Raw genomic sequence first — 26,056 nt, 5'->3', positions numbered from 1 at the left:
GCTGTGTGTTAACATAGTCGTAATAATGATGGTTTTCTTTTTTTAGAGTCTACTAGGGAGAAAGTAAAGAAAGGGTTCGGTTTATAGGACACAATGTCAACATTAACACCTTAATGTTGTAAAAGTCAAAGTGTCACTCAAAACAAAGAGGTGTATGTAGATGAGAAGTTGAAAACAAAGTATTTCTATTTTGTTATAGTTTTATTATAGCACAGAGAGTGAAAATAAGTGTCATAAGGTATGCCAAAAAGTAGCAACCAGAATGGAAGCTTTTCTATATTTAGGGGTGGGGCAAAAAATTTACCAGAGCAATAAAATGGGATCTCAAAACAAGATCATAAAAAGCAGAGATTGCCACAAAATCAAGGAGATCGTCTGTCTGTGAGGGGTCCATGATCTGGAGAGGTAAAATAAAATATTCTTGGTTTCTTTTCAAAGAATTTTTCTACAATGAAAACCCGAAGACAAATTTAAAACAAAACTTAATACAGCATTTAAAATGTGATTGTTATGGTCACTGCCTGATGTGGAAACTAACTGTATACTTCTAGGTTCAGCAAATGATGCCCATTCAGTATATGAACTATTGATTTAAAAACCACTGCATCAGGCTGCAGATGTAGCTCAAGTGGTACAGTGCTTGTGTGGCATTCACAAAGGTCGGGTTCAGTACTCAGCACTGCATAAACTAGGTGTAGTGATGCATGAATGTCTGTATCTCAGCTCTGTGCAGGATGTAAAGGCAAGAGGAAGAAAAGTTCAAGATCATTCTCACCTACACAGAAAGTTCTAAGCCAAACTGTGATACATAAGACCCTGTACACAAAAATGCATCAAACATGGTGCTCTTGTTACTAGAAGAATAATGAACTCCTATGAATGATAATCATAAGCAAGTCTTTTGGTTTCAGCTGGGGTATAGTAACTCCTTAACAAGCTAGAGATTGCAACTGGACTGAGTGAAGTTTTAGCAAATGGTCCAGTCACTATGTGAACACAGACTTCAGGGACTATGAGAAAAGGATGTGATGAGTATAATCAATATAGAAACCACATATTTTACCAGGAATGCATCCCAAAGATAGACGTTATAGTGCCTGTTCCTAAGAGCTACAGGTTTTCCCCATGTGTTATATGCAGTCAGTGGAGAACTTACATCTTTAATACAGGAATTTGCTTGCAATCTTAACTACCCGAATTTTCAGATGTGGCTTTCTAATTGATTTCCATTTCCCTTTTTTCTACAAAGCTAAACCCTTTAGTGCTTAGAGATCTGAAATCTACCAAGGCTGCTAGAATTCTTTTACTTTTCTTTGTCTTTAAAAAATTAAATACAAAATACAGCGTACTTTTTTCTTTTAAAAAAATTAAAGGAGTTTTTGAACTGTTGTGCAGACCTGCCCAGATTATATCCATTGTCTGTTGCTATTGATCAACTGGGCTGTTAAGGTTTGGAATTGACACTTCCTGTAGAGAAGATCCTTGATGACTACTGACTCTATTAGGCAAAGATAGCATAACATGATTCATAGTCTTCTGTTGGCCCTGTCAAATCCCAAGCTCTGGCCTAGAATTCGATTGTTACCACATTGATTCTGTGGTAGTTCTTTTTCCGTCAGTTAACTTTGTGCTATGACATACTATTGTTAGGGTAGACTATAAATTCTTTTAAAAATATTTTATTTATTATTTTTATTTTATGTGTCTGAGTGTATTGCCTGCATATAAGTGTGCCCGTGTTGTGGGATGCCTGCAGAGGTCAGAAGAGGGTATCAGATCACCCTGAAACTGGAGTTACAAGTGGTTGTTAGCCACAATGTGGGTGCTGGGATTTGAACTGGGGTCCTCTCCAAGAGTAGTCAGTACTCTTAACCATTTATTTTTTTAATTTTTATTTTATGTGTATGTATTGTCTGCACGTATGTAAGTGCACTTGTGTCATGCAATTTCTGTGGATGTCAGAAGAGAGTGTCAGATGGGACTGGAGTTAGGGACAGTTGTTGGCCACCAGGTGTGTGCTGGGATTCGAACCCAGGTCTTCTACAAGAACAGCCAGTGTTCTTAACCGCTGAACAATCTATCCAGCACCAACAATAGATTCTTTATATAGTAAAACAAAATCTGTTTCCAGACCCATGAATCTTGTCTTCAAACTCAAGGAAAAAAAGAGAAAGTATTGGCCTGGAGAGATGGCTCAGCAGTTAAGCGCACTTTTTGTTCTTGCAGAAGACCTGGGTCCAAATCCCAGCACCCACATGGCAGCTAATAACTCTCCATAATTCCAGTTCCAGGGGATCCGACTGTCTCTTCTGTCCTCTGTGGGCATTGCACAACATGAGTGCACTTACCTACATGCAGGCAATACATGCATACACATAAAATAAAAATAATAAGTAAAAATATTTTTTAAAAAGTAATAAAAAATCAGCAAAATATTATAATTAGATGTTAAAGTGGGATTAAAGGAATGATATTTATCTACATACATGACATGATCTTTTGACATTGTAAACCCATGGTACTCAAATTAGTGAACCATTGATTTTTGAAAAAGAAAGAACATTCTATTTCATAAGACACAATTAAGAGTTTTACTCATCTTGATTTAATGTTTCTTACCCTGATAAATTAATTTCTGATCGAAATTTTAGGACTTATTTTTTAAGAGTTTTTTTAAATTCTTATTTGTTATATATTTTTTAAATTTTTCAGAAGAAGCATTTCATTACAGCTTTGACATACTCGATAACAATTTCCAGAGCAAAGGTACATCTCTTTCAAAAGTGGTTATAAAATTTTTAGGTTCACGGTTGAATTAATACAGTTATATAATATTGAACTCAGTATAAACCCTGTAAGACATAAAATTGAATGTTTTTAACTTTTAAAGAAGGTCTCTACTTCATTTTAAAATATACTGTTTCTTATAGAAAGAATCATTGTTTTTGCTAATAACGCTTAGATGTTGGCGCATGTGTCTCTAATCTGTATGTATCTGATTATTACTAGTCATAGTCGGTTACACTCGGATCCTTGGCACCTGTGTATGGGTATAAAGTCATCAGGTAGATTTCAATGGTAATGTTTATCACCTCTACTAATTAACATGATGTAAATTTTTACGCTTCCTCCTTAAATATCTCATTTTTTAAATTTGTTGATTAAATACACTTTCCCAATAAATAGTCTTCCCATCCCTAGATGTTCAGCCCCTTTCTCTCAGATGGTTGATAATAAGAAACAGGAAGGAGGAAGCTACTCTATAATGCAAATGGCCTGGCCTAGTCTCCCTAAACTGTGAGAGCTGGGCAGTTGTGGAGAATGGCTCCCGTTTTAGAAGCCTTGGCCCCCTGCCTGGAAATGTGCTGAGCACTGGCAAAGCCAACGCACTGTACAGACTGGCCCAGGCTCTGTGTGACTTCTCAAAACCAAATTTCCACCAAAATGATGAAAGTGATTAAAATACTTCTTAATATTTCTCACAGAAACCAAAAGAAGGCTCAGTGCATATCACAGGGAAATGTTCTTTCCCCACATGCCTCAATGTCTCCAACATGTTCAGCTGTCTTTATGTCTTCTCTTTAAAACTCCACAGTAATTTATCCAATAGCAGATAAAAATGTATTTGTCCTTTTCTGTCCTCTTATATTTTGATATTTTACTTTTACTATTCCTTAAAACTTCAGTGAAGATTCCAACTTCATAGGTCCAGGGCACATATTCCCCACAGTCAATTGCATAGAAGGAAGGTTACAAAGGCTAAGTATAGATGAAATGTACACTCTCAGCTTCCACTGATTCTGCTAATCTTCTTGTACGTCAGTGATGAAGTCTTCCTCCAAAGCACAAAATGAAACAGTCTTTGCCTCTGGGAAGCATGCTATATTCAACCCTGCTATTGCGCAGTGCACTGCTCAGTATGTGGCCTTCAAGGTTTACTCTAGCTTCCCTGTTACTATAGGAAATTATATTCATAACTCAGAATCTATTTTTGACCTTGTCCGTCAAATCCTTAAATTTCTACTAACATTGGTGGTCTCTAAGTATAGCCTTTACGTGGGACACTAACTTTTAATCAATGAAAGCACTTCCTTCCCCCATTCTGAATGGAGGAATGTTCATTCATATTTTAATAAAATTTGTTCAAAGAAAATAAAATTTAAAAAACTAATATTATTTTGCTACCTAAAGTAACTTCTTAGGCAATATCAAATTAGTGTATTCAATTGACACTATTTTTTTTACTGTAACTCAAAACCAAAAAAGATTATTACCCAAAAGAATTTTTATTTTACATGCATGAATGTATTGAGTGCATGTATATAAGTGCACACATATCATGCAATGCCCAGGGAGGTCAGAAGAAGGGATTGTATCTCCTGGGACTGGAGTTACCATCAGCTGTTAGGTGCTATGTGGGTGCTGGGAACTGAACCCAGGTCCTCTGCAAAAGCAGCTAGTGTTCTTAACGCTGAGCCATCTCTTTTACCCTAAAGAATTCTTCTTAAAAAATATTGTGGGGTGTGTGTGTGTGTGTGTGTGTGTGTGTGTGTGTGTGTGATGTCTATGTGTACATTTATATGTATAAATAGAGGTTTATGTTTGTCTTGGTTGAGGTCAGATGACAACCTTGGTTACGGGTCCTCATCCTCCACCTTGTTTGAGACAGGGTCGCTCTTTTCTTCTATTGTATATGCAAGGCAAGCTGGCCATAGGCAAGCTGTCCTGAGAGATTCTGGGGCTTTTCCTGTCTCTATTTCCCATCACTTCATAGGAGCTCTGGGGTTATAGACACTCAAATTACATGTCCGGTTTTTATGTGGGTTCTGAAGATTCAAGCTCAAGTCCTCACAGTGTGCACAAGTTAGGACTTGAGCCATCACCACAGCCCCAAAATATTATAGTCTTCATAGCAAAATTTCCCTCCAGAAGTAAATAGTGACAAGAACATAGTCATCTTAAAATTTCTATGACATCTCTAAACTATGAAATGTCAAAATAATCCAAAATAGAATCTGGAAGCAATTTAAGTATCCATTTAAATTTTTCAGCAGCAGTAAAATATGGGCCCCAATATAACATACACAGCCAAATATAATTTATTTTAATGTATTATTTTTTGAGAATTTCATATATGAGTATGAAAATTTGTATCATCCACACCCTTAGCTCTCCCTCCTGCACTCCTCCCACCCCTGACTCTGAATATCCTGATATCTTTAATTACGTGTGTGTGTGTGTGTGTGTGTGTGTGTGTGTGTGTGTGTGTAACAATCTATTGAGTCCAGCATGTAGTTTCCGAAACTGGTTTTGGTCCCCATCTTCAACACATTCCCTTCTATAGGTGGGTTGTTCACTGTTCTCAGGCTCATTTTCTTGTCACTCTCTCTAGACGCACATATTCCTCATCCTGAAGCTTTTCAAAAGATGCTTTCTTCTCTTTTAATTCTCAAAGTCTCCCACCAAACTCAACAAATATTCTTTTCTCTATTTCCCTTCTCATCTCCAAGACACAGTCCTTCCTACCCTAGTCACTTCACTATAAACCAGTCAGGCTGATTTCAATCATTACTGATCCTTTTGACACTCACCCTCAATAGTATATAACCATATTTTTCTTGTTATATAGGAACAGCAATACTTATCCTGGAGTTGTTTGGAAATGAACTTAAAAGATGTGTTTATATGTTGCTGCCACATAGGCTGTTAAGAAACTGTGAAAGAAGTGACAAGATAGGACACAAGATAATTTGGATAGAACCATACACCCCTTCCAGGAGCAGTCTCCCATTCATCCTACTGCATTCTCACTTAGCACACTGAAGGCAGAATGGGGATAAGAGAAAGAAGAAGGCATTTCAGGGCAGAGATCAGCAGTTCTGGTGCTGATGAGCGAGGGGTGTGCAGAGGAGCACAGCTTGGCCTCCTGTGTCCGCTCTCCAGGAGCTGAACTGAGTACTCGCCAGGTGGTGAGGAGGGCAGAGGCAGCCACTGAACTCCAGAACAGCTGCTCCAGTCTATCCTTCCACTCAACATTTGAGAATCTGGGCAGTTTGGGGCAGCCACAAGGGAGCAGCAGCAGATGGCTGTCAGACTCTAGAGATATACTCTTGAATGGAGCAGGCTCCTGCTACAAAGAGCAACTGTATTTATGTGCTTTAAATACTATCTATTAGGAGGCTGAAAAAAAGGCACATTCATTGGAAAATTACAATTTTTAATTTGTCTTTAATTTAGTTTTTTAATTTTAGTAGTATTTCATACTGCATATTAGCCATAAAATAATTATTAGACTTAAAGATTAAGTCTTTAATTTTCTATCATGGTTTTACCTATTTGAAACAGAGAGCAAATAGTCAATGACAAACATGTATGCAAACCTCTCAAATCCAACCAACATTGACTATGTGCTTACTCTCTGTGTCTGTGACAGTACCAGATGTTTCCGTGGGCATAGCTTTCTCTAAGGTGGCTATGGAAACTCTTTTCCCACTCCTTATAAGAAGATACAGAAACAAAATATTAGAATTTCATTCATTCAAGCAGATGCAAATCAAATTATGTCTAAATTTATACTTCCTTCAACATATGTCAAAATTCTCCCAAAGAACAAAGGGACAAAGTAAATTTGGGCATTTTTTCCCCAGTGTTTTTGTGTAGATGGTAGTTTCAAAAAGATCACATCCCTCACAAACTGTAGATTATACTTATATAACAATTTGAAGTTCGTAAAGTATTTTCGTCTAAAAACTTCTTTCATCTTTAAAAAAATTCTATTTGAAAAAAGGAACCCCTACTTAACAGGAACCTCCAGTTTACAGATCTCAAAGCACTTTCCAGTCTGCAGGAGCACATAAACAGTGCCCCTCATGTGTCCATTGAGCTGAGGCTTAGCCCAGATGTCTCTTGAATTTATCAACTACATGATTCACTCCTTCATGCTAAAATGTGAGATTTAAAGAATGATTTAAAAACTGACTCACGGAAGCAGTAAGATTTATGTGATACTGTTTCAACTGTCGTTATAAAAATAGCTATTAAAATTTTTTAATGTTGTTACCCTTGTCCCAAAAGATCCCTAACCTTCTTAAATATATACCACATTAAATTCAAGAAAATACTACAGAGCGCTGAAGGTATAGGTCAGTGGCATGGTACTTGCCTGGATTTGATCCTCACTAAGACTGTAATTAGGATTTAGAAAGTAAGTTGTCAGTAAATAAGCTCTAAATTAAAGGTACATATATTCACTGATAGTTTGGAAGATCAAACAGCACTGGCAAATGATGATTATCTCTAAAAAAACACCCTTTTATAGCCTAATAGACTGACAGAGTTAACTTTTCTAATGTCCATTTGTGATTAGAATATTTCATTACAGAAATTGATGCTAGGTAATGAAAGAAATCTACATTCAAATTTGCTTCCTATATAAGCTTAGATTTTATTTAAACTCCCCCTATTCTTCATGAACATTGTGAGAGTTCCTCTTTCTGAATTGGTACGGTAAACTCCATATCCATTCCAGATCCATCTGACTTATACGTACCTTCCTAAAGATTTCTTTTTTTTTTCCTGAAATTTCTTCTTTTTGTATTCTGATATACTTAAGAGTTATAATGTATACCATCGTATCCTTATTTCCCACACTCAATTACCAGCTTCTGCTTGATTCTGATATTCCTAAAAACAGACACTTCAGAGTCACATATGTGTGCTCTTAAATTGTGCCTGTGTCCCCAACAGCTGAAAAGTTCTAAAAAAATAGCTTATAAATAATCATAATTTTTCATGCAGAAAACATTTGCTGGTTTTCTGCTGAGATTTTTTTTTTTTTTTTTTTTTTTTAATGATACAGACTTTCAGTACAGAGCCTGGGCTGACCTAGAACTTACTGTGTAGCCAAGGTAGGAGTGTAACTCGGGATCTTCATGTCTTGGCCTCACAACTGCTAGAATTACAAACCAACACTACCATATCCATCATTAAAGAGCCTGCCTGCAAGTACATAAATCCTTGGTGAGGATCATAATTAAATGAATTATTAAATGCAAAAGTCAACATAGGGAAAAGTTCACCTTAAGCCAATACTCAAAATGGGCTTCAAAAATTATTAGTTCCACAAAATGTTCTTCAAATAAAAAGGAATTTGAGATTACTCAAATTAATCAAACATGCATCCTATGCCCACTTCTCTGTCAGTCATGAAGTATATCAGTGTATTTGATCAGGAAGCCACTGTGCGCATACATAATCACTGTTTAAAAGGTTACAGAAACAATGTTCTGAGTAAGGCTTTTGAGAAAATGCTGATCCAGACAAGAACCACAATTACAATCTCAGAATTTATTTCAGCCATTGGTTTCTAAAAATTAAAGACTATGAAAGAATCCATGTCTTAGTTTTCACAGGCTTCCTAAACCAAAAATAGAGCCAAGTTCTATCTAGCAGATCGCTATGGCCTAAGTATAGTAGAATTGTATTAACCCTCCAAGGCCAATTATTTCTTAACAGTATCTTCAAAGCTATAAATAGGTTATCGTTTTCGTGCAGTGCCCAGTAATTGCTTATCCAGTAGCAGATGCAAGACTCCATCTCAGGAGAAAAGTTTAACACACACAAAAATGAAACTCTGTAAAGATTGAGCTGAGCTCTCAGGCGTCTTCAGGAAATGGATAAGCACCTTCCTGTGAAGGAAGCAGAATCAAGACAGCTCCCTGTTTGAGTCCCATCCCATACATTCATCTCCAAACAGAAACTGTTTATCATGCTCAAGATAAAAAGGCAATAAATGCTTGTGGACTGATGGTCTCAGTGTTACAAACTGAATGCAACCAAATTTTAGATAGCACAGTGGGAATTCCAAAATCATTTTATTTTTTCTTTTTATGGAACAAAATAACTTGAGCTTTCTTTTATAGTTCATTCATGGATTGATTTTCTCTCAATCATTGTATTCCCTAAAACTTCTCGGGAGCCCAGACCTCAACTCTCTTTTTATTTTAATGGAAAAGTGCTTTTCAAATAAATTAGGATTTCACAAATCACATTATTCATATTTACTTATGATCATTCAAATTAAATACATCTAACAGAATAAACCTTGCCTCCCTATAGCATAAGCTTTTTTAAAAAGCAGGTTACAAAAACATGTTGTAGTGAGAGTAAAAGTAAAGTCCAAATCCTTTTAATGGTTTTACAATTTTTAATAAAATGAAGGCCAGAAAAATAACTAAGGCACTATTATCCTTTCACATTTCATATTTCATTTTCCTAAACTGTAAGTAACCATACTTCTTTAAATACTCCTATTAAAGCTGAGATGTGCTTCTTCTCACACTGTGATGTGTACACTGCAACATCACTTCCACATAGGTAAATGAATGGCACCTTCGGCTTACTAGATGACACAAACAAGCAGAAGTTGCATTCTAGCTTAACTCTCAGTGTCTGAACTCTCCTGTTAGACAGCAAGAGGTTTGGAAGAAATTGCAGTGAAAATAGAAAATTCCTAATTTTATAAACATGGGAATTAAGGCCCTGCATACTGAGTTCATAAATTGCAAATCTATATGAGAATCAGTCTTGTAATTCCTAATTATGCTGACCACATTCTTATAAAAGTCAGTGGGGCCTATTAAGAATGATATCTTGCCTCAAAACCGAACAAAATATGTCTATGGAAATTTTCAGAGCTTTTATTTAACGCTTTAGTGTAGAACACATTTAGAAAATAAAGTATTGCATAGGTTTACTTCACTTGAGATAACGCATCTCTAACCTCAGTGAAATGGCTGCTCTAGGGACCTGTGGATGATGCCCCCTTCCAGTTCAATTTCCCATTCTGCAGTATTAGAAACTTTAAGGGAAACTGCCAGGCTAAACTTCTGAATCTGTCAACAGGCATAATAACTTTATTCTTTTTGGTTTTATGCTCTTGCCAGTCACTGACCTTTATCTACAGCTAGGGACTACATATTTTATTCATACATCATGCTTTCGAGTTCTTACTTGAAATTCTCTTGTACATTATAGATTGCACATAACACTGATGAGTCCTTTGAGTTTTAAAAGTACCGTATGATACAGAGTTCACATATATTTTAGTAACTCTGCCATAAGAGAATGATTTTTACCAGTTATTCTTCTATTCCGAAGTATCATTTTATGTTTATAACCTTATTTTAGCCTTACTTACTCTACTCATCATGCTGAAATTGAACTTACTTTACCTTTCCCAAGGTTAAAATTAGGACTGAAAGCCATTTGTTCTTCTTTTATGACTTTATTACTCCCATCCAAATCTGGAAGAATCTTTTCATTCTTCTGTGCTAGTATAAAAGAGGCATTCTTTAGTTTTCTGTGTCATTCTTTATGTCATAGTATTTGTTTTTCCTTTTCCAATTTGACCCCTATCATTATGTAAGCTTTATTTTCTCTTTCTGCATTATTTTTATTATTATTTAAAGAATTAAATAGGCTCTTGTGACTTTTCTTTTTGCAAAACATATTTTCATGATCTCTTTTTTTCCATGATAAACTAGTAGATCACCCTGATAGTATTAGATTACTTTAAGAATATGCCTCCAACTGCTTCCAGATTATTCAGTTTAGCTTCTTAATTCACAATCAGATTCAAACAGATTTGATAAGTCACACTATGGTACAGTTATTTCTTCCAAAATTCTACATTCTCCCCTGAGTGGAGGAAAGAGGATCTTAAGACTGGGAAGTTAATGAAACCTAACAGGCTCAAGAATCTCAAAAAGTTACAAGGCTTAAAAGGGCCCTCACCAAGGTTACAAAAACTGGACAATTGCTGGGAAAGAGGAGACCCTTCTGTCTGCAAATTGAGCAGGATGCCACAGGGACACAGTTCTGTGAGTCATTACCCACATTGGGTAGACTTTTCACTGAGGCAGCTGCTTTTGAGTGACTTGTGCTCTGGTAAATAACTCTTCATCCATGCTCCTATAAGAATCCACCAATAACCTCATTGGTTCATCAAGTTAGATTTGGATGGAATAAGGTCTTTTGTCTGTCATCAGTATCTTGTTTGGATTGAATAGACATGAATGTCTCCCAAAGCAAAGTACACAATGTGTAATTTTGTACTCAATAGCATGATTCCTTGACATACTCATGGAACAACTTGAGTAAATCAGTTGGTTATTATTATTGATGGGCAAATTAAACCACCTATTAATTGAAATTTGACAAATCTCCTTAATCTTTCTTTCTCCTTTCCTCACTTTGTTTATCTTACAAGGATAAAAATCCCATAGACTTCATTTTAAAATTTTTATGGAAGAAATCTCAAGGTGATGAAGAGGTGAGGCAGAGAGAACCTACCAGACAATGACATAAAGTAGGAACAAAATTAATTTTTAATTGAAGTCTTTACCTAATTCATGAAACAACTCTCCAGCTAATATAAATTTTGCTTCCAAAACTTTTAGTTTCAAAGCTGAGCATATCTCCTAAAGAACTCACCATGTCCTATATCATACCCAAGAAGTGCCCCCACAGTATTGGAACCCCTATAAAACTTAGCTTCCAGATATCTTTCATCATTTCACACAATGTTTTCCATCAAAATGGCCTTTGTTCTAGCAGCTCAGGGTCACTCAGCTTGTTAAAGATACTGTCCTGTTCTACTTCCCTGTGGAGGCATAGATCTGCTATTCAATAGATACTGCTTCTCAAAAATAAGTATAGGAAATGACTCAGACTCTAATACAGGAAGTTCTGTAAATTGTATTAACATGAATAAATGCCAGTGATTAATGGTAAAAATAACTCCTGTCAAATTTTATCTGAGTTTCATACATTTATTCACTTTTCTTCTGTGTCTGACTTTGGACTTCTGGGTTTTTATCTGTTGATTACACAGATGCTGTAACTAGATTCTACACTCTACAGTTTGTCCTTGGCTACCTTGACAATGTACCTGACACTAAAATTATTAAAGTGAGTGTCTAGATTACGTGTTTATCCACAGGATTTAAGTCCAACTTTATTGTCTTATGAAAATAGCAGAACTTTTTCTAGTTTAACTTATCCAGTGAACATTTAGTGAGACCCATACTATGCTTTCTGTTAAAGATAAAAAGCTGAATGGAACACATTGTTTGTTCTCAATTATCTTTATGTCCTGAGAATGGAACATAGGCTGAATATCTGCCTGCCATGGAAACATTCAAACCCTAGGACTTCCATGACCCACCCAGCTTCACTAGAATGTTACTAACCAGTGAAACTGGAGCAGAACAGGGTTCCAATTCTCCAGCCTCTAGACCTAGTTAAAAATTCCTTAGTTGGCTAATAAAAATGCATGCTTGAAATCAAATGATAAAAGAAAAAGTGGGCTATATTAGGGGCTCATGAAAGAAGTTTGTATTTGCTTTCTTTCCCTGAACACTGCTGATGATTTAGAGGTGGCACTACAGGGCCTAAATGCTTCAACATCTACAAGAGCAATAGTACATTGGAGATATTATGTTCCAAAATGCTTGAATTAATGGATGAATGGCTGAATGAATGAACAGGTAGTCTGTAGATAGAGGAGAGCTGGATGTATTGATGCTTTTCTATGTCCTATATGCTTTTATGACAACTGCTAGACACAGACCTAATTTTAAGATTTAGTTTGAATTTCATACTTTATACAGTGTTTAAAGATGGAGGTATCCATTGGAGTCTGAGTTTCTCTAGATTTTTATTTAATCTACATCTGTATACGTATGCTTTTACTATTGTATCTTAAGTATATGGTGCTTTAATTTATTCTATTTCTTTTTATTTTATGTGTATGAATGTTTGCCTGCATGTGTGTGTGCACCACGTGCAATGCCCACAGAGGCCATATGAGGGATCCAGATCCCCTGGAACTGGAGTTACAGAAGTTTATTAGCTGCCATGTGGGTACTAGAAGTCAAACCTAAGTCCTCAGCAAGAGCAGCCAGTGCTTTTAACTGCTGAGCCTTCTCTGCAGCCCCATTGTTACTTTTAATAAAGTATAAATCCTTTTGTATCTGGAAGCAGTTCTTATTGAATACTGTACTTCTCAATGGATCTGGCAAAAAGTAGTCACTGAATAAATTGTCAGTGCATAGGGTACTTCTTAGCCAATATTCATGGATCATTCCTCACAATCAACCATCTATAGGAAAGAGCAGGATAATATATATGCTTATTCAACCATTGAACTTATTTACTGACATACTGAAATACTGAATACCCATTTTGGGCCTGACCTTAATGTCATTAAAATTTTTAGTCTTTTAACATCCAATCGGTATATCAAAATATGATTTTGTTAAATGCTTGTTAGCTCATCAACAGGGATACAAGAAATGGCAGCTAAAGGACTTTTTTTTAACTTTCATAAAAATTTTATTGAGAATTTCGTACCTGCATATAACGTATTTTGATCAAGTCCATGCCCACTCCCTCCCCCCAACACTTCCCATATCTCCCCATCACTTTTTTTCTTTTTCTTTTCTTTTCTTTTTTCTTATTTCATTTATTTATTTTATGGGGCTTTTGGCTACTCTAACATTCCCCCCTCTGAAGAGGTAACCCTAAAATCTTTTAAGGATTAGATACAAGCTCCCAAATACTTTTGACATTTTTCGCATTTGGAATGGAGTATGCTGCTAAGAGGCCCAAGGACATTTTGACTTTTAGCCTAGAATCTGGTTACTTTTCTTTGGGGTCTTTTCACCCTAACTGCCTAGCCAATTCCTACTTTCTATTTTTATCACACCATCCTCTAAAGGGGTTACCCAAATTGCCAATAGCGAATCAGGACACAGACCGCAGCTAAAGGACTTTTTTAAATGAATAAATTAAGCTGGGCATGGTGGCACACACCTTTAATCCCAGCACTCAGGAGGCAGAGGCAGGCAGATCTCTGTGAGTTCAAGTCCAGCATGGTCTACAAAGTGAGTTCCAGGACAGCTGGGGCTAAAGAGAAATCCTTTCTCAAAAAGAAAAAAAAAAAAAAAAAAAAAGAATAAATTAGCACCTAATAAAATCATTTATAAGATTAATCATCTTGTTACAAGGAAAAGAAGGCAAAGAAAGGATTGTCATGATGAGTATAATGCAGTAAGTAGAGTGACACTTGAAATGCTAGGAAAAATGTGGTCCACCTTGAGAGAGCATTCAAAGGACTTACACAAGTAAACTACACAGAGAGAGACTCAGCAGTGTCTTTTTATTACCCATTCTTGCTCTCCTTTCTAAATGTGATATTACACTCACATGTATGTGTATGTGTATGTGTGTGTGTGGAGAGAGAGAGAGAGAGAGAGAGAGAGAGAGAGAGCTGATTTAATAGGGCTCAATGCCACTAGAAAGTTTGATCAAATTTCTGTTTGTTCCCGAAGTGTTTGAATGATGGAGGTCACACTGGTTTTCATGTAAAATCCACTTTGATCTTAATGAATGGATATAAGTTACCATGATGCATCAACTTCCTTTAATAGCTAATCCCTTCTCAGAACATCAAAGTATAAGATAAAAATGACAGCCTTCATAGACTACTTCCATGTGACTTTACGTTGAGGCTCCCAACATAAGCCCTTGGAAGTAGGCGAGTTATATGGGCAAAACAGTATTAGCATATTTGCTTAACTCTTGATATGTGTCAGGCTATGTTCAATGATATTGGTGGATAGAACTTCCTATGCTATCTCAAGGACTGTATGTAGTAGACGTTATAGTTCACATGCAGACTAAGAACTGGAGATTAACTTCAAAATAAGATACTAAAGTCCACAAAACAAATGAAGGGAAAGTCAGAATTCAAACATATTTCTGACTCTGAGCTTTTTCTCTGTACCATAGTATTACAATGTATTTGATAGTCATATACTCTTTTACTCTACCTACAAGCTGACAAATCTAAGGCTTAGAGTTCAGAATTTTTTAAAATTTTATAATTTTTATTTTATGTGTATGCACGTATTGCCTGCATGTAGGTAAGTGCACCCTTATCGTGCAAAGTCCACGAAGGACAGAAGAGGCTGTCAGATCCCCTGAAACTGGAGTTATGGACAGTTGTTAGCTGCCATGTGGGTGCTGGGATTTGAACCCAGGTCTTCTGCAAGAACAGTCAGTATTCTTAACCGCTGAACCATCTCTTCAGCTCCTAGAGTTCAGAATTTATCAGAAGTCACACTTCTATAGAGGGGTCCACTGAAAAGATTAGGCAGGTTCAGTGAAGCTTTCTTCATCCAAAATACCCTTCCAATAGATTCTGTACTGCAAACAATAATGCTGGAGTCATTACTGAGATACATCAGTCTATTACTATCATTTTTACTGTTCTTAAATTTATTTAATTGAATAAAAAGACAAGGAAAGAGATCCACAAAGCCAGCAAAAGCCTGTGTCATTCCTATGATAATTCAGAAAAAAGTAGCTCTGGTTGAAACATAAAATAGTGAGCCTTAGTTTATTTCCAGCCCACCCAGCAACCTCAATACACCTTCTCCCTGTGGACTCAAAGCAGCAGATGGTTGTTTGCCCCGCAGTTCAGCCTTTTCTGTTTACGCTGAACCTCTATGTTATAATCTATTTTGTAATCACTAATAAGGACCACGTCTTTTGAGATATTCATCCATACCAAATAGAGACCTGATTGTTCAAATTCACAGGTAGGCAAACACATAGTTGATGTGTGAACCAAGATTACTGAATAGAAATCCTAAATCAAAACAAGAATTTATACTAACTGATCATAATTTCTTAATAAAAAACATATGTCCATTCCATTAGAATGAAAAAGAAACAATATTTTAAACAATTAGGGTAATGCTTTTGAGGATATGATATACTACAGACATTTCCCAGGGAAAAGAAGATCTGCTGGTTGTAAAAATTCATTCACCCCATTAATATGTATTCAAGAAAAATTCGCTGCACTTAAGTATGCCTAACCATCTACTATCTAGGCAGAGTATCTCCCTATGGTTGAATTCAGCCAGGAAAAACAACAACAAAACAAAACTGGCTCTTTGAAAACAAGAAGAATCCAGTCCAATAAATGGCTGATAAATGCTTACCACTGAGAGTGTGAAACCAGTCGTAAATCTGGTTTAATAGAATAAGGAAAAATGGCAGAAACAGAAAATAAATCCTCCTCTCAGTGCCCTCCTTCCCCCAACAATGATTCCAGCCAGTGGTCAGGCAGAGAGAACTCTTTCCCTAGGCTGCTGTGGCAAAATCACAGACACCTTCACTAGCATACCTGTGTCTTCGCACTGCCATCTCTGCTCTGAACTCTGTCGTCCTCCTAGGATGTGTCTCAAAGCAGAGACTACATACACACTCTCACGCTAAGCCCACCACGTCTTCTGTGCCCAGCACAGAATGAACTTACCAAACACAATCAGTAAGCTATTTATTCTTCCAGTCCATGTGAAACCATATTTGAGCATAGACAGGGATCATTAAAAAAAAAAAATGCTGCTATGTATTTTTCAACATTGCTAAAAGTGTACATTTTAAATGTTTCCAGCACAAAAAAAATAATTACTATGTGAGGGAATTTGCTCATCAGCTTGTCATAATCATTTTTTATTGTAAACCTACATCAAAACATTACATTGTACCATATGTGTTTGTGATTGAAAATAAAATGGTAAATTTTGTTTTGCATGGAAAGCATGACTTGATTTTAAAATAAGAGCTTGAAAACAATTCGCAAACCCCTTTCCCATAATTGCCCAGGTAACTGTCTATCCACATACTAGAGGGAATGAGGCTATGCATTATCTTATGCAGTTTACATTTTAAGTGTAGAGAAATTCTTTGCAACTAAGGAAGAGAAGCAAAACCAACAGGCTGAGTTAGCATTTTAAAAGCAGATTCTCTGTTGGGTTTTCCCTATGAATCTCTCTTGTTTTCTCTTCCACTAGCTCTGAAATTTTTAAAGAAAACTGAAGTGTCTCTTCAAAAGGACTTCCACTTCTCTGTCCACCACACTCCTTAATGGAGTTCCACATGAGACGCCAGAGCAATATGAGACAATATAGGCCTCATATGCACCAGGAAATGAACTACATGCTCTAATGTTTTATTTTATTTATTTTATTTTATTTTCTATTACAATCATATAAGGTGGCTGCTGCTTCTTTCTCTGCTTTGGAGATGACGAAACTAAGGCAAAATACTTTGCAACTTATGCAAAATCTAAGCAGAAGTTCAATAAATGAGTAGTGTCCTAAGTATTCCCACTCCACCTTCCAGCAGGTAGCTGTTCCAATTCCTAAGCAGTGTCATTTGGTTTGTGCTGATAGTAAACAGGATTTATATCCCTTCCTGGCAGCTTCGTTTCTCCTTAGCATGGCAATTTCACTTTGAGTGAGACAAACACGACTGTATGGTTGGTTATAAATATCAACATCATGCATGACATATAATTTGCACAAATTGTTTTGATATATTTTGTGAACAATAACATTTTATCTAAACATAAAACTTTCATAAATTGTTAAATGTACATAGAACAGCTGAAGATTCAATATAAAAAATTTAAATTGTTAAATGTACATAGAAGAACAGCTGAAGATTAAATATAAAGTTTTAGCATAAACCAATTGTGCATACAGAGGACAGATATGTGTATGTGTGCCTTGTGTGCATAATTATTCAGGGATCTTGGTACATTTTAGCGAGTGTGGCACTATACAGAGCACATGGTGGCCCCAAGATTTAATTTTGTTATGTGAATTTTTAATCAAAACAATATAACAGGCATTTTGACATTGACAAATGTCACATAAAAGTAGCTCCCCTTTTAAATTCCTTTCAAATTTTCCTTGTTGTATTAAATTTTACTTCCCAGAAATCTTTTTCCAAAGGATTCTTGTCAAAGAGCTATTGATTTTCTGATTATTAATAACCTGTGGAACTTTTTAAGTTGTTCTAACAAATCAATTTGGGTCTCAAAACAACAGATGAGACTTCATAGAGCAGTGACAGGTCATGACTGTGAGGCCCAGTCTTGCCACTTGCTGTAGCTGGAAACACAGCTGCCATGGTGGCTTTTGTGCTGGATAGCTTTAGTGTCAACTTGACATACCTGGGTGAGGGAGCCTCAATTGGGGAATTGCTTCCATAGTACTGGACTGTGGCCATGTCTGTGGGGATTCTTCTTGATTGTTGAGTGATGTGGGAGGGCCCAGCCCACTGTGGTTGGTGCCACCCCTGGGCAGGTGGGCCTGTGTTGCATAAGAAAGCAGGCTGAGTGAGGGCCAGGGGAGCAAGCCAGTGAGCAGCATTCCTTCATGGCCTGTGCTCCAGCTCATGCCTCCAGGAGGTTCCTGCCCTGAATTCCTAACTTGGGCTCCCTGATGAACTGTGACCCTGACCTGGGAGATGTAAGACAAATAAAGCCTTTCCTCCCCAAGTTGGTAGTGGTCAGAGTGTTTTGTCACAGCAATGAAGAAACAAACTAAGACAGCTTTGCTGACCGCAGAGTTGTGACCGCTATCAGGAAGTTACTTCAAAGACACAAATACAGTGTTGTAATTTCTGATCCTTTATTCCTTTCCTGTGAGCTTGGGTGGCAAATACTACAATTCTGTATTATTTCAGGGGTCGTATTTGAATATACAGGAGTGGAAGGGTGTTTTAAAATATGATCCTATGTTTTTGAGTGGGCTGAAATACAAGAAAGCGCATGCACAGGTTCACAGGAGTATTTGTCTTTGAGAAGAGAAGCATTCATTAGAAGAGTGGATTAATAACATGTTGCAATGATGCAGTAGTGGAAGAATCTGCTTCTAGTTTAGTGGAAATATTTCTAAAAGCATCTTACTGCCCATATTGCTGCTATAATGGTGATTCCCCAGGCAAGGGCCTGAGCAAAAGCATTCCTGCACTTTCCTAGAAGGAGTGTGATACAAATGAACTCCCAACTGAGTCTAAAGGGCATACTACTCTGCATACAGAGAAGTCAGTGTGTATTGACATGGTTGGAGCTGTCAAAAATGAGAGAGAAGTCTTTTTTGGAGGTTGGGGGGATAGAGGATGCTCCAACCCTCCTGTCCATCTCTCACCATCCCCATCCCACCATCTCTAATCTTGTTCTTTGGGCTCTAGGTTTTCCTGGACCTCTCTTAACCATCAAATTCAGGATGGAGTCTTATTCCAAATCCCCTTACATGATTGTTGGGTATGTGTATGGAGTATATCTCAAAGTCTCTGGTTACTCTTTACCTGATAGGAAGCTCTCTCTGAGACACACTACTGAAATTCCTTCCTGCCCCCATCTTAAGGTCCAGTCTAACTCAGTTCCTGCAAACCCCTATAGGAGAAAATGGAGGCCAGATATGGTGCAGAACCCAGACAAGGACCTGGAAATAGGCAGGGACATGAGGCAACATAATGGTGCCTATCTGAACACTACCTGAACATTGTCACTGGATATGTTAACTCTCCCTGGTGCTGTAATTGAAAGAGACCGTGTAAGTATAGAACATGATTCACTTCCACTAATCAGAGATAGCAATAAGATTTCACCTCATAATGTGTCAAATATGATACATAGCAACTGTTTAGCTAGAACTTTATAGTCCATTGTACATTCAGTCAAACCCATGTGCTTGAGCAAGTAAGTCATTCATAAAAAGGAAATTTTCACTAAGTGTATAGGCAATCCAAAGAAAATGAGACTTCTTATATCCTTACAGATATTATGAGATGTCTCTACAGATGTTTAAGTTCTGCACTTTAAAAGAAAACATTCCTCTTGAAGAGCTAGAGGCATTAATGCATGTAGATACTGATACTTGCTTTTAGATGAAGCTGATTGGTCCAGTGCCCAATGATTTTATATTCTGCACTTTTGTTGTTTATCTGATACTGGAAGATATCATAGCGTCCAGGAGCATCCCCATTTTCATTGAAGGTGACGGGTGTACCAGCACTGCCTGTAAAGATTAGGAAAACACTGTTACTAGACTACAGTAACATAGCCCATCAGGTTTATTTCTTCTAAGGAAGCATGGTAGATACAAATATATTGTGTGTGGTAAGTGATGTGAAGATTATAATCCATACAAGGTCATTCTTGATAACATAATATCTTTTACTTGAAAATAAACCTAGACGCACATATGGGAATAAGACGTACTTCGTAATACGCATTAGAAAGCAAATGGTGAGTATCCAAGTTAAGCAATGTACATAGCAGCTAAATAAATAGAAGTTGATAGTCTGAACACTGGCTACACAGAATCATGCTTAATACAGAAAATGTAAACGTGTTGAAATACGACAGCTGTTATACACTATGAACTTTGAACAACTCGAAATTGGCAAAACAGCCCAGCCAGGACCTAAGCGGGACTTCCCTACAGCTTCAGCTCCACTCTGAAGCAGGTGCCCTTTCCAGTTTCTCTGCTTTTTCTACCTGTGCCCCTGCGTATGTCGATGCAGGCTGCTGCTGGAGACCTCCACTGGGCAAGGCAGTGAGCAGTGAAAAATCCCAGTTCAGATCCTCAAAGTCGCGTGTTTCACTGTGATCAGTACAATGGCGTCAGAGCAGCAGGACGCAAGACACAGAGTCTCTTCGGAACTTCATTTCTCTTGGACGCTTTCATCTTGGCTTTTAATAACTTCTGCTCACTTTTACTTTCCCTGTTACTCACCTTTATATAATCATCGGTGTCAGAGTAGAAGGGACGAGCACCCTAATGCTTTCTCATTCCATCTCCCGGCACTATCTACACAGACTTTCTTTTCCCCACGGCCTTTAGCCCGCCCTTCATCTTTGTGGATTATTCCTTCTCATCGTGACAAATTCACTTGACACCAAGCCCTTTACTTGGTGCCTACCCTCTCTCTGCAGGCCCCCTTCCATAAGGTTCTCTTCAGAGGATATTGAAAATAATTTCTGTGATACAAAGTCTCCACTTTTGCTATCCCTTTTCTCTATTATAGTCTTCAAATTATATGTGACTAGTACTTACACTGGTCAACTTTGCATATTTCCATCTTATTTTTTTAATTTGTGTAGTTAAGTTTATAAAACAAAAATATTTAGTTTATCAAGGATATTGATAAATATAATCAACAAATATAGTAACGCATATAAATAGAACCAGAGTTGTGGGTAGTAATTAGATATTTTCATAGTATTTAATAGAGATGTTTATTATCCTGGTTTCTTGAGTTCTTTTCCTTGAATCTGAGCATGGAATGATGTCTCTAGGGAGACTGCTGATACCATCAGGAAATGCAGAGCCTGGAGGATATGGCATAGACAGAAAAAAAAGAGCACTGACATAGCATCAGGAAACTACGTGCTCACAGCAACTCCTTTCCCCATTCATTTTCACGACTTTCTTTTTAAAATATTTTGTTATTTTTATTTTATGTGTATGAGTGTATTGCTTGCATGTATATAAAGGCGCCCGTGTCGTGTAATGCCTGCGGAGAGCAGAAGCGGGTATCAGATCCCCCTGGAACTGAATTACGGACAGTTGTTAGCCACTATGTGGGTGCTGGGACTGGAGCCTGGGGTCCTCTGCAAGAGCAGTCAATGCTCTTAACCTCTGAGCCATCTCTCCAGCCCCTCATTTTCACAACATTCTTCATGTACAGTAAAGATTTAATACCGAACATGAAGATACCTTGAGGTCTGAAAAGAACATTATTACTAATAAGTTTTTCATTAATTCATGTAGAAAATGACTTTATAAATCAATAAAGGCATAAGGAACTGAGAAAAAAAAATCAATCTCTCTAATCAGCTTGTTGCTTTACTATTCCTTAAATGCTTAAGAGGAAAAGCATTTTCTAACTGGGAACCCACTTCCCAACTTCTAGTGACCCTAGGCAGGTTAACATCTTAAATCCTCAATTTCCTAAAGATTCCTATCAGTCAGAAGAAATGACATTTTTCCCATAGAGATTTTTAGGAAAATTAAATGAATCAAGTTGTATGATGTACTTAGAACAATGCACAGATTATTAAACAGTGTTGTCTACTTTGTACTCATTTTTAGTAAACAACAATGTGTAGTAGGAGAAAAAATATGAAAATTTCCTTAGGTTGCCTAAATAGTTACTATGAATCAAATAATAAGAGATCTGTCTCAGAAAAACATGTGTGTTTTGAATATCACAGTAACATTAGTTTCTGATAGTTACACCGCATTTAAAAAATAAAGCTACATTTAGTTTTATCTATTGAAAATACCAAATATTGTCACCTCTTTGTAACTACCTCTCAAATTTTACTCCGGAATTCCTCTCAAGATCAAAAATGCCACTTCTGTTTGGAATTCAGATGAAAGCCTTCTGGGTTATGTGTAATCTCATGACCAGCTGTTTCTACATTCCATTTCTCCAATTAAAGAGCACATGAGAAAGCAAGTGAATGAGGTGCTACGCTATCACAAAAATAAAACTTTAAGCTTAGATACTTTAAGTATTTTAACGTCAAGCTACACCAAATTTGACAATACATTAAGGAAGAAAACACAAATGTGGTCAAAATTTCAAGTTCTAAAATCAGCTTGTTAAAATCCCCAGCTCCATCACTTATTAGATGTTAGCCTTAGGTAACTGCTTGATTTAACTATATCTCATTTTTTTCTTACCATCAAAGTAAGTGACGGTAATTCCCAATCACAGGGTTATGATAATTAAATTAACAAGTCTATGTAAACACACACAGTGAACATCATATAAATATCAATTTCTTTTATGACAATGTTTTGTGAAGCACAGGAAGTTTTATGACAATGTTTTCTGAAGCACAAGAAGTTTTCAGAGAGTGTGCATGATTTTCCACGATATTTCTTGTACTGAACTTTTTCAATATAACTGTTTTTTTTTCAATATAAATCCAACATATACTTAAAAACTAGCTCCCTAAATTCACCACATTTTACACATGCAGCTTTCTTCTCCTTTTCCTTTCTCCTAACTCTTCTCTATTTTATTCGTAGCTCAAGGGGCTGTAGAGATGACTCAGCAGTTAAAAGCACTGGCAGCTCTTACAGAGAACCCAGGTTCTATTCCCAGCACCTACATGGCAGCTAACAATCATCCATAACTCCAGTTCTAGGGGAATCTGACACTATCTTCTGGCCTCTGCAGGCTTAACAAGATATGGATACATGTACATACATTCAGGCAATAAAATAAAAGTAATAAAACTAATATATTTAATTTGTAGCTCAAGAGTCATATGCTTGTAGATGCTTGAGGCTTTAAAACTGGAGTAGACAATAAACTACTTCTTCATGTCCTAACATACTCTACCAAACTATCCACATTTCTCTGCAAAGTTTACTATTAGTCTCATATATGATCCAAATATTTATTCAACAGGTATTTATTGAGCACTTACTACGTGCTCGACACAGAGTGCTCTTTCTGCCATCCTCACTAATCCATGGTCTCCTTATAAAGTCTAATGTGTCTCTTATCTTTGTAAGCACTGTACAGAGTTAGCACCCAATATTGAATAGCACTCCACAAATTATAGGCAAATGAGAAAGAAGTGCCCTGTAATGCTCACAAAGAAATCCATTTTCAACCTCACTTACATCACCTTCCATCTTTTATATTCACAAATGTAGAGGCTAAGCTAGCCTCTTCACATTGCTATCAATGTCTCCTTGGAAACAAACCAAAACTTTGCCATGTTTGGTTGGTAGCAATTACTAGTAGCTGAAGCAGTTTTCGTCACTGACCAGTCTGCTTCCTGGTCATGGCAAAGCATGCTTTTGAACGACTTCAGCCCTCTCATGCAAAGAACTGGCACCACTGAACATTGGTTTCTTGCAAACAACAGTCTTAGTGATCTGTTCTCAGAAGCAAAGCACATCTTTGAATAGCCATGAAAGGCTCATTACTTGCTCACTGCTTTCTGAAGGTTTACCAATTGTTTAAAAGCTTTTGTGATGAAACTGTCCACATGAAAAACAAAAATAAATGGCATTTTGCATAGAAAAAATCAAAATATTAGTCAATTTATTATGGCTGCATATTGACAGTGGTAAGACATATGGCAAGTATATGTGGATGGAGACATTTAAACTTTTATTTAGACACTATAAATTATATCCATCAAATTCTTTTATTTTATTTCCTTCCATCCTGCACTCTGTTTCATACACTTTGAAATGCATTTCATTTTAAAAATGCTTTTTCATTGATGCAGATCTATGAAGAAAGAGGAACAAGCATTTCGATTTGTGAGGTAACTCAGCTGCCACCCTCTAGGTCCACACATCTCCCAGAGTAATTTTCCTTCGATAGGAAATGTGTGGGAAAAAAACTACACTCGTTACTTGACATATCATGAATTTCCAATGTTTTACATCAAAATATTTGGCCTTTGAGTGTCATGTGGGATTGAGGGACTGAAATTTGATTTCTGAATCTTCTAATTACTTATGTTAGATAACATAAGTACTATCTGAGTGTGTGACCCTCTTTACATCCCCTTCTCATCTGGGGCATGGCCATAATAACCCAATTTCATCAATCCACTAAGAGTTACATGACAAGATGAAAAGCACCTGGCAAGTGACTGGCAAGCGAAGAGGCACAGTGAATGAAAACTGTCGTCATCACAGTCCATTCCTGTGCCTGTTCTTTTGGCCTCTTTGTCCACATTGTCTTGTTTCCACAGTGCAAAAGGATTACAGAGCTATTTCATTCATTGTTCTTTATACAAATTAGAAATCTATGAGTCATCTAGCTTGTCTTTTTCCCTTTGTTATTTTTTTTTTTTTTTTTTTTTTTTTTTGCTTTATTTTCTTTCTTCCTTAGTGGCAAAAATATTATTGATTAGTGATCTCATCACTCATAAGCACATAGAATATTAGACAAATAGGGGAATCTAAGAACAAAACCAGTTAATTTAGTAGTTTCAGTACCATTCAAAGAAGAAAGATTATGGGGCTGGAGACATGGTAGTTAAGAGCACTGACTACTCTTGGAGAGGACCTGGGTTGGTTCACAGCACCCACAGGGCTGCTAACAACCATCTGTCACTTTAGTTTCAGATGACAACTAGTTCAAGATGACATCCTCTTCTGACCTCTGCAGACACTGCAGGGCACAGGTGTACTTGCATACATGCAGGCAATACAGTCATATTCATAAAGTAAAAATAATAATAAATAAAATATTAAAAAATGAAAAAATGTTATGAGATTTAAATCATTGGCTAGAATCTCATAGAAAATAGGAATGCTCAATAAAATTTCAGTTATTCATTCTTTACTTTATCCAATTTATTTTATCAAACATTTGTTACAACCAGTAAATGGAATCATATATTTGGTTTAAAAATCATATTATGCTGTAATTATTTAGGATCAGGCAGAGTACTCGCCACACATAGTAACTGTCTCATTCGTGAGTGACTTCTCATCAGATTCACCATATCATCACTGACATTCTTGTTATATTTTCTGATGACTTACATCTTCTCAGGTGATTCAACATCTTAGGCTCTGGGTTAAGTTGACTTGAATTCCAGTTTTTGTTGTTGTTGTTGTTGTTGTTTTGCATGTCTTCATCTGCTGTAAAGATTTTTACCTTATATTGATGCTACCCAGTAACTGCCAATTTCAAACTTTTAGTCCCTAGATCTCACCTTTCACCCATCCCTGCCAAAATTCTATGTTCCTTAAAGCTCCTCAATTCATGAATCATCCCAGTTGTCATTCTATTTGAGTGCTGTGATAGTTTCTGTTCCTTCCTAGGCCCGTATAAGTTCCATGATCTTTCTTGCAAATGCTGTCCATTTACTTCTTTTCACCAATACTCTTTCTCTGCCAATGCTAATCATGCTAATTTCAACTGTATACTTTTTCCTGTAGTCAACAACTAGATATTGTTATCTGGAAGGGCCGGACTAGGCTGAAGCAAGCAAGCTACCAAGGCTGCTACTCTAATGTGGGGACCTAAAGGCCCCACCTTGCATAGGTCCGAAAGGAAGTTACTGGGGGCGCGGCCTGGCTTGCTTTGAAAGTCTGAAGAATACTTCACCACTGCTGCGGAGTGCATGATC

The 26,056-nt window shown here is 36.8% G+C and overlaps 1 protein-coding gene across 1 annotated transcript in view; it reads right to left on the bottom strand.

Moving 5' to 3' along the window:
* The window catches only part of Grm8 (glutamate metabotropic receptor 8), a 905,007-nt gene that overhangs the window by 139,743 nt on the left and 739,208 nt on the right, over nucleotides 1-26,056 (bottom strand). The window contains exon 8 of the mRNA XM_029570028.1: nucleotides 19,810-19,946. Within this exon, the coding sequence (XP_029425888.1) occupies nucleotides 19,810-19,946 (137 nt within the window). The remainder of the gene's footprint in view (nucleotides 1-19,809; nucleotides 19,947-26,056) is intronic.

This window comes from Nannospalax galili, unplaced genomic scaffold, assembly GCF_000622305.1.
Source record: "Nannospalax galili isolate Female #2095 unplaced genomic scaffold, S.galili_v1.0 scaffold660, whole genome shotgun sequence".
Classification (NCBI taxonomy): Eukaryota; Metazoa; Chordata; class Mammalia; order Rodentia; family Spalacidae; genus Nannospalax; species Nannospalax galili.
This window is presented reverse-complemented; position numbering and strand designations above follow the sequence as displayed.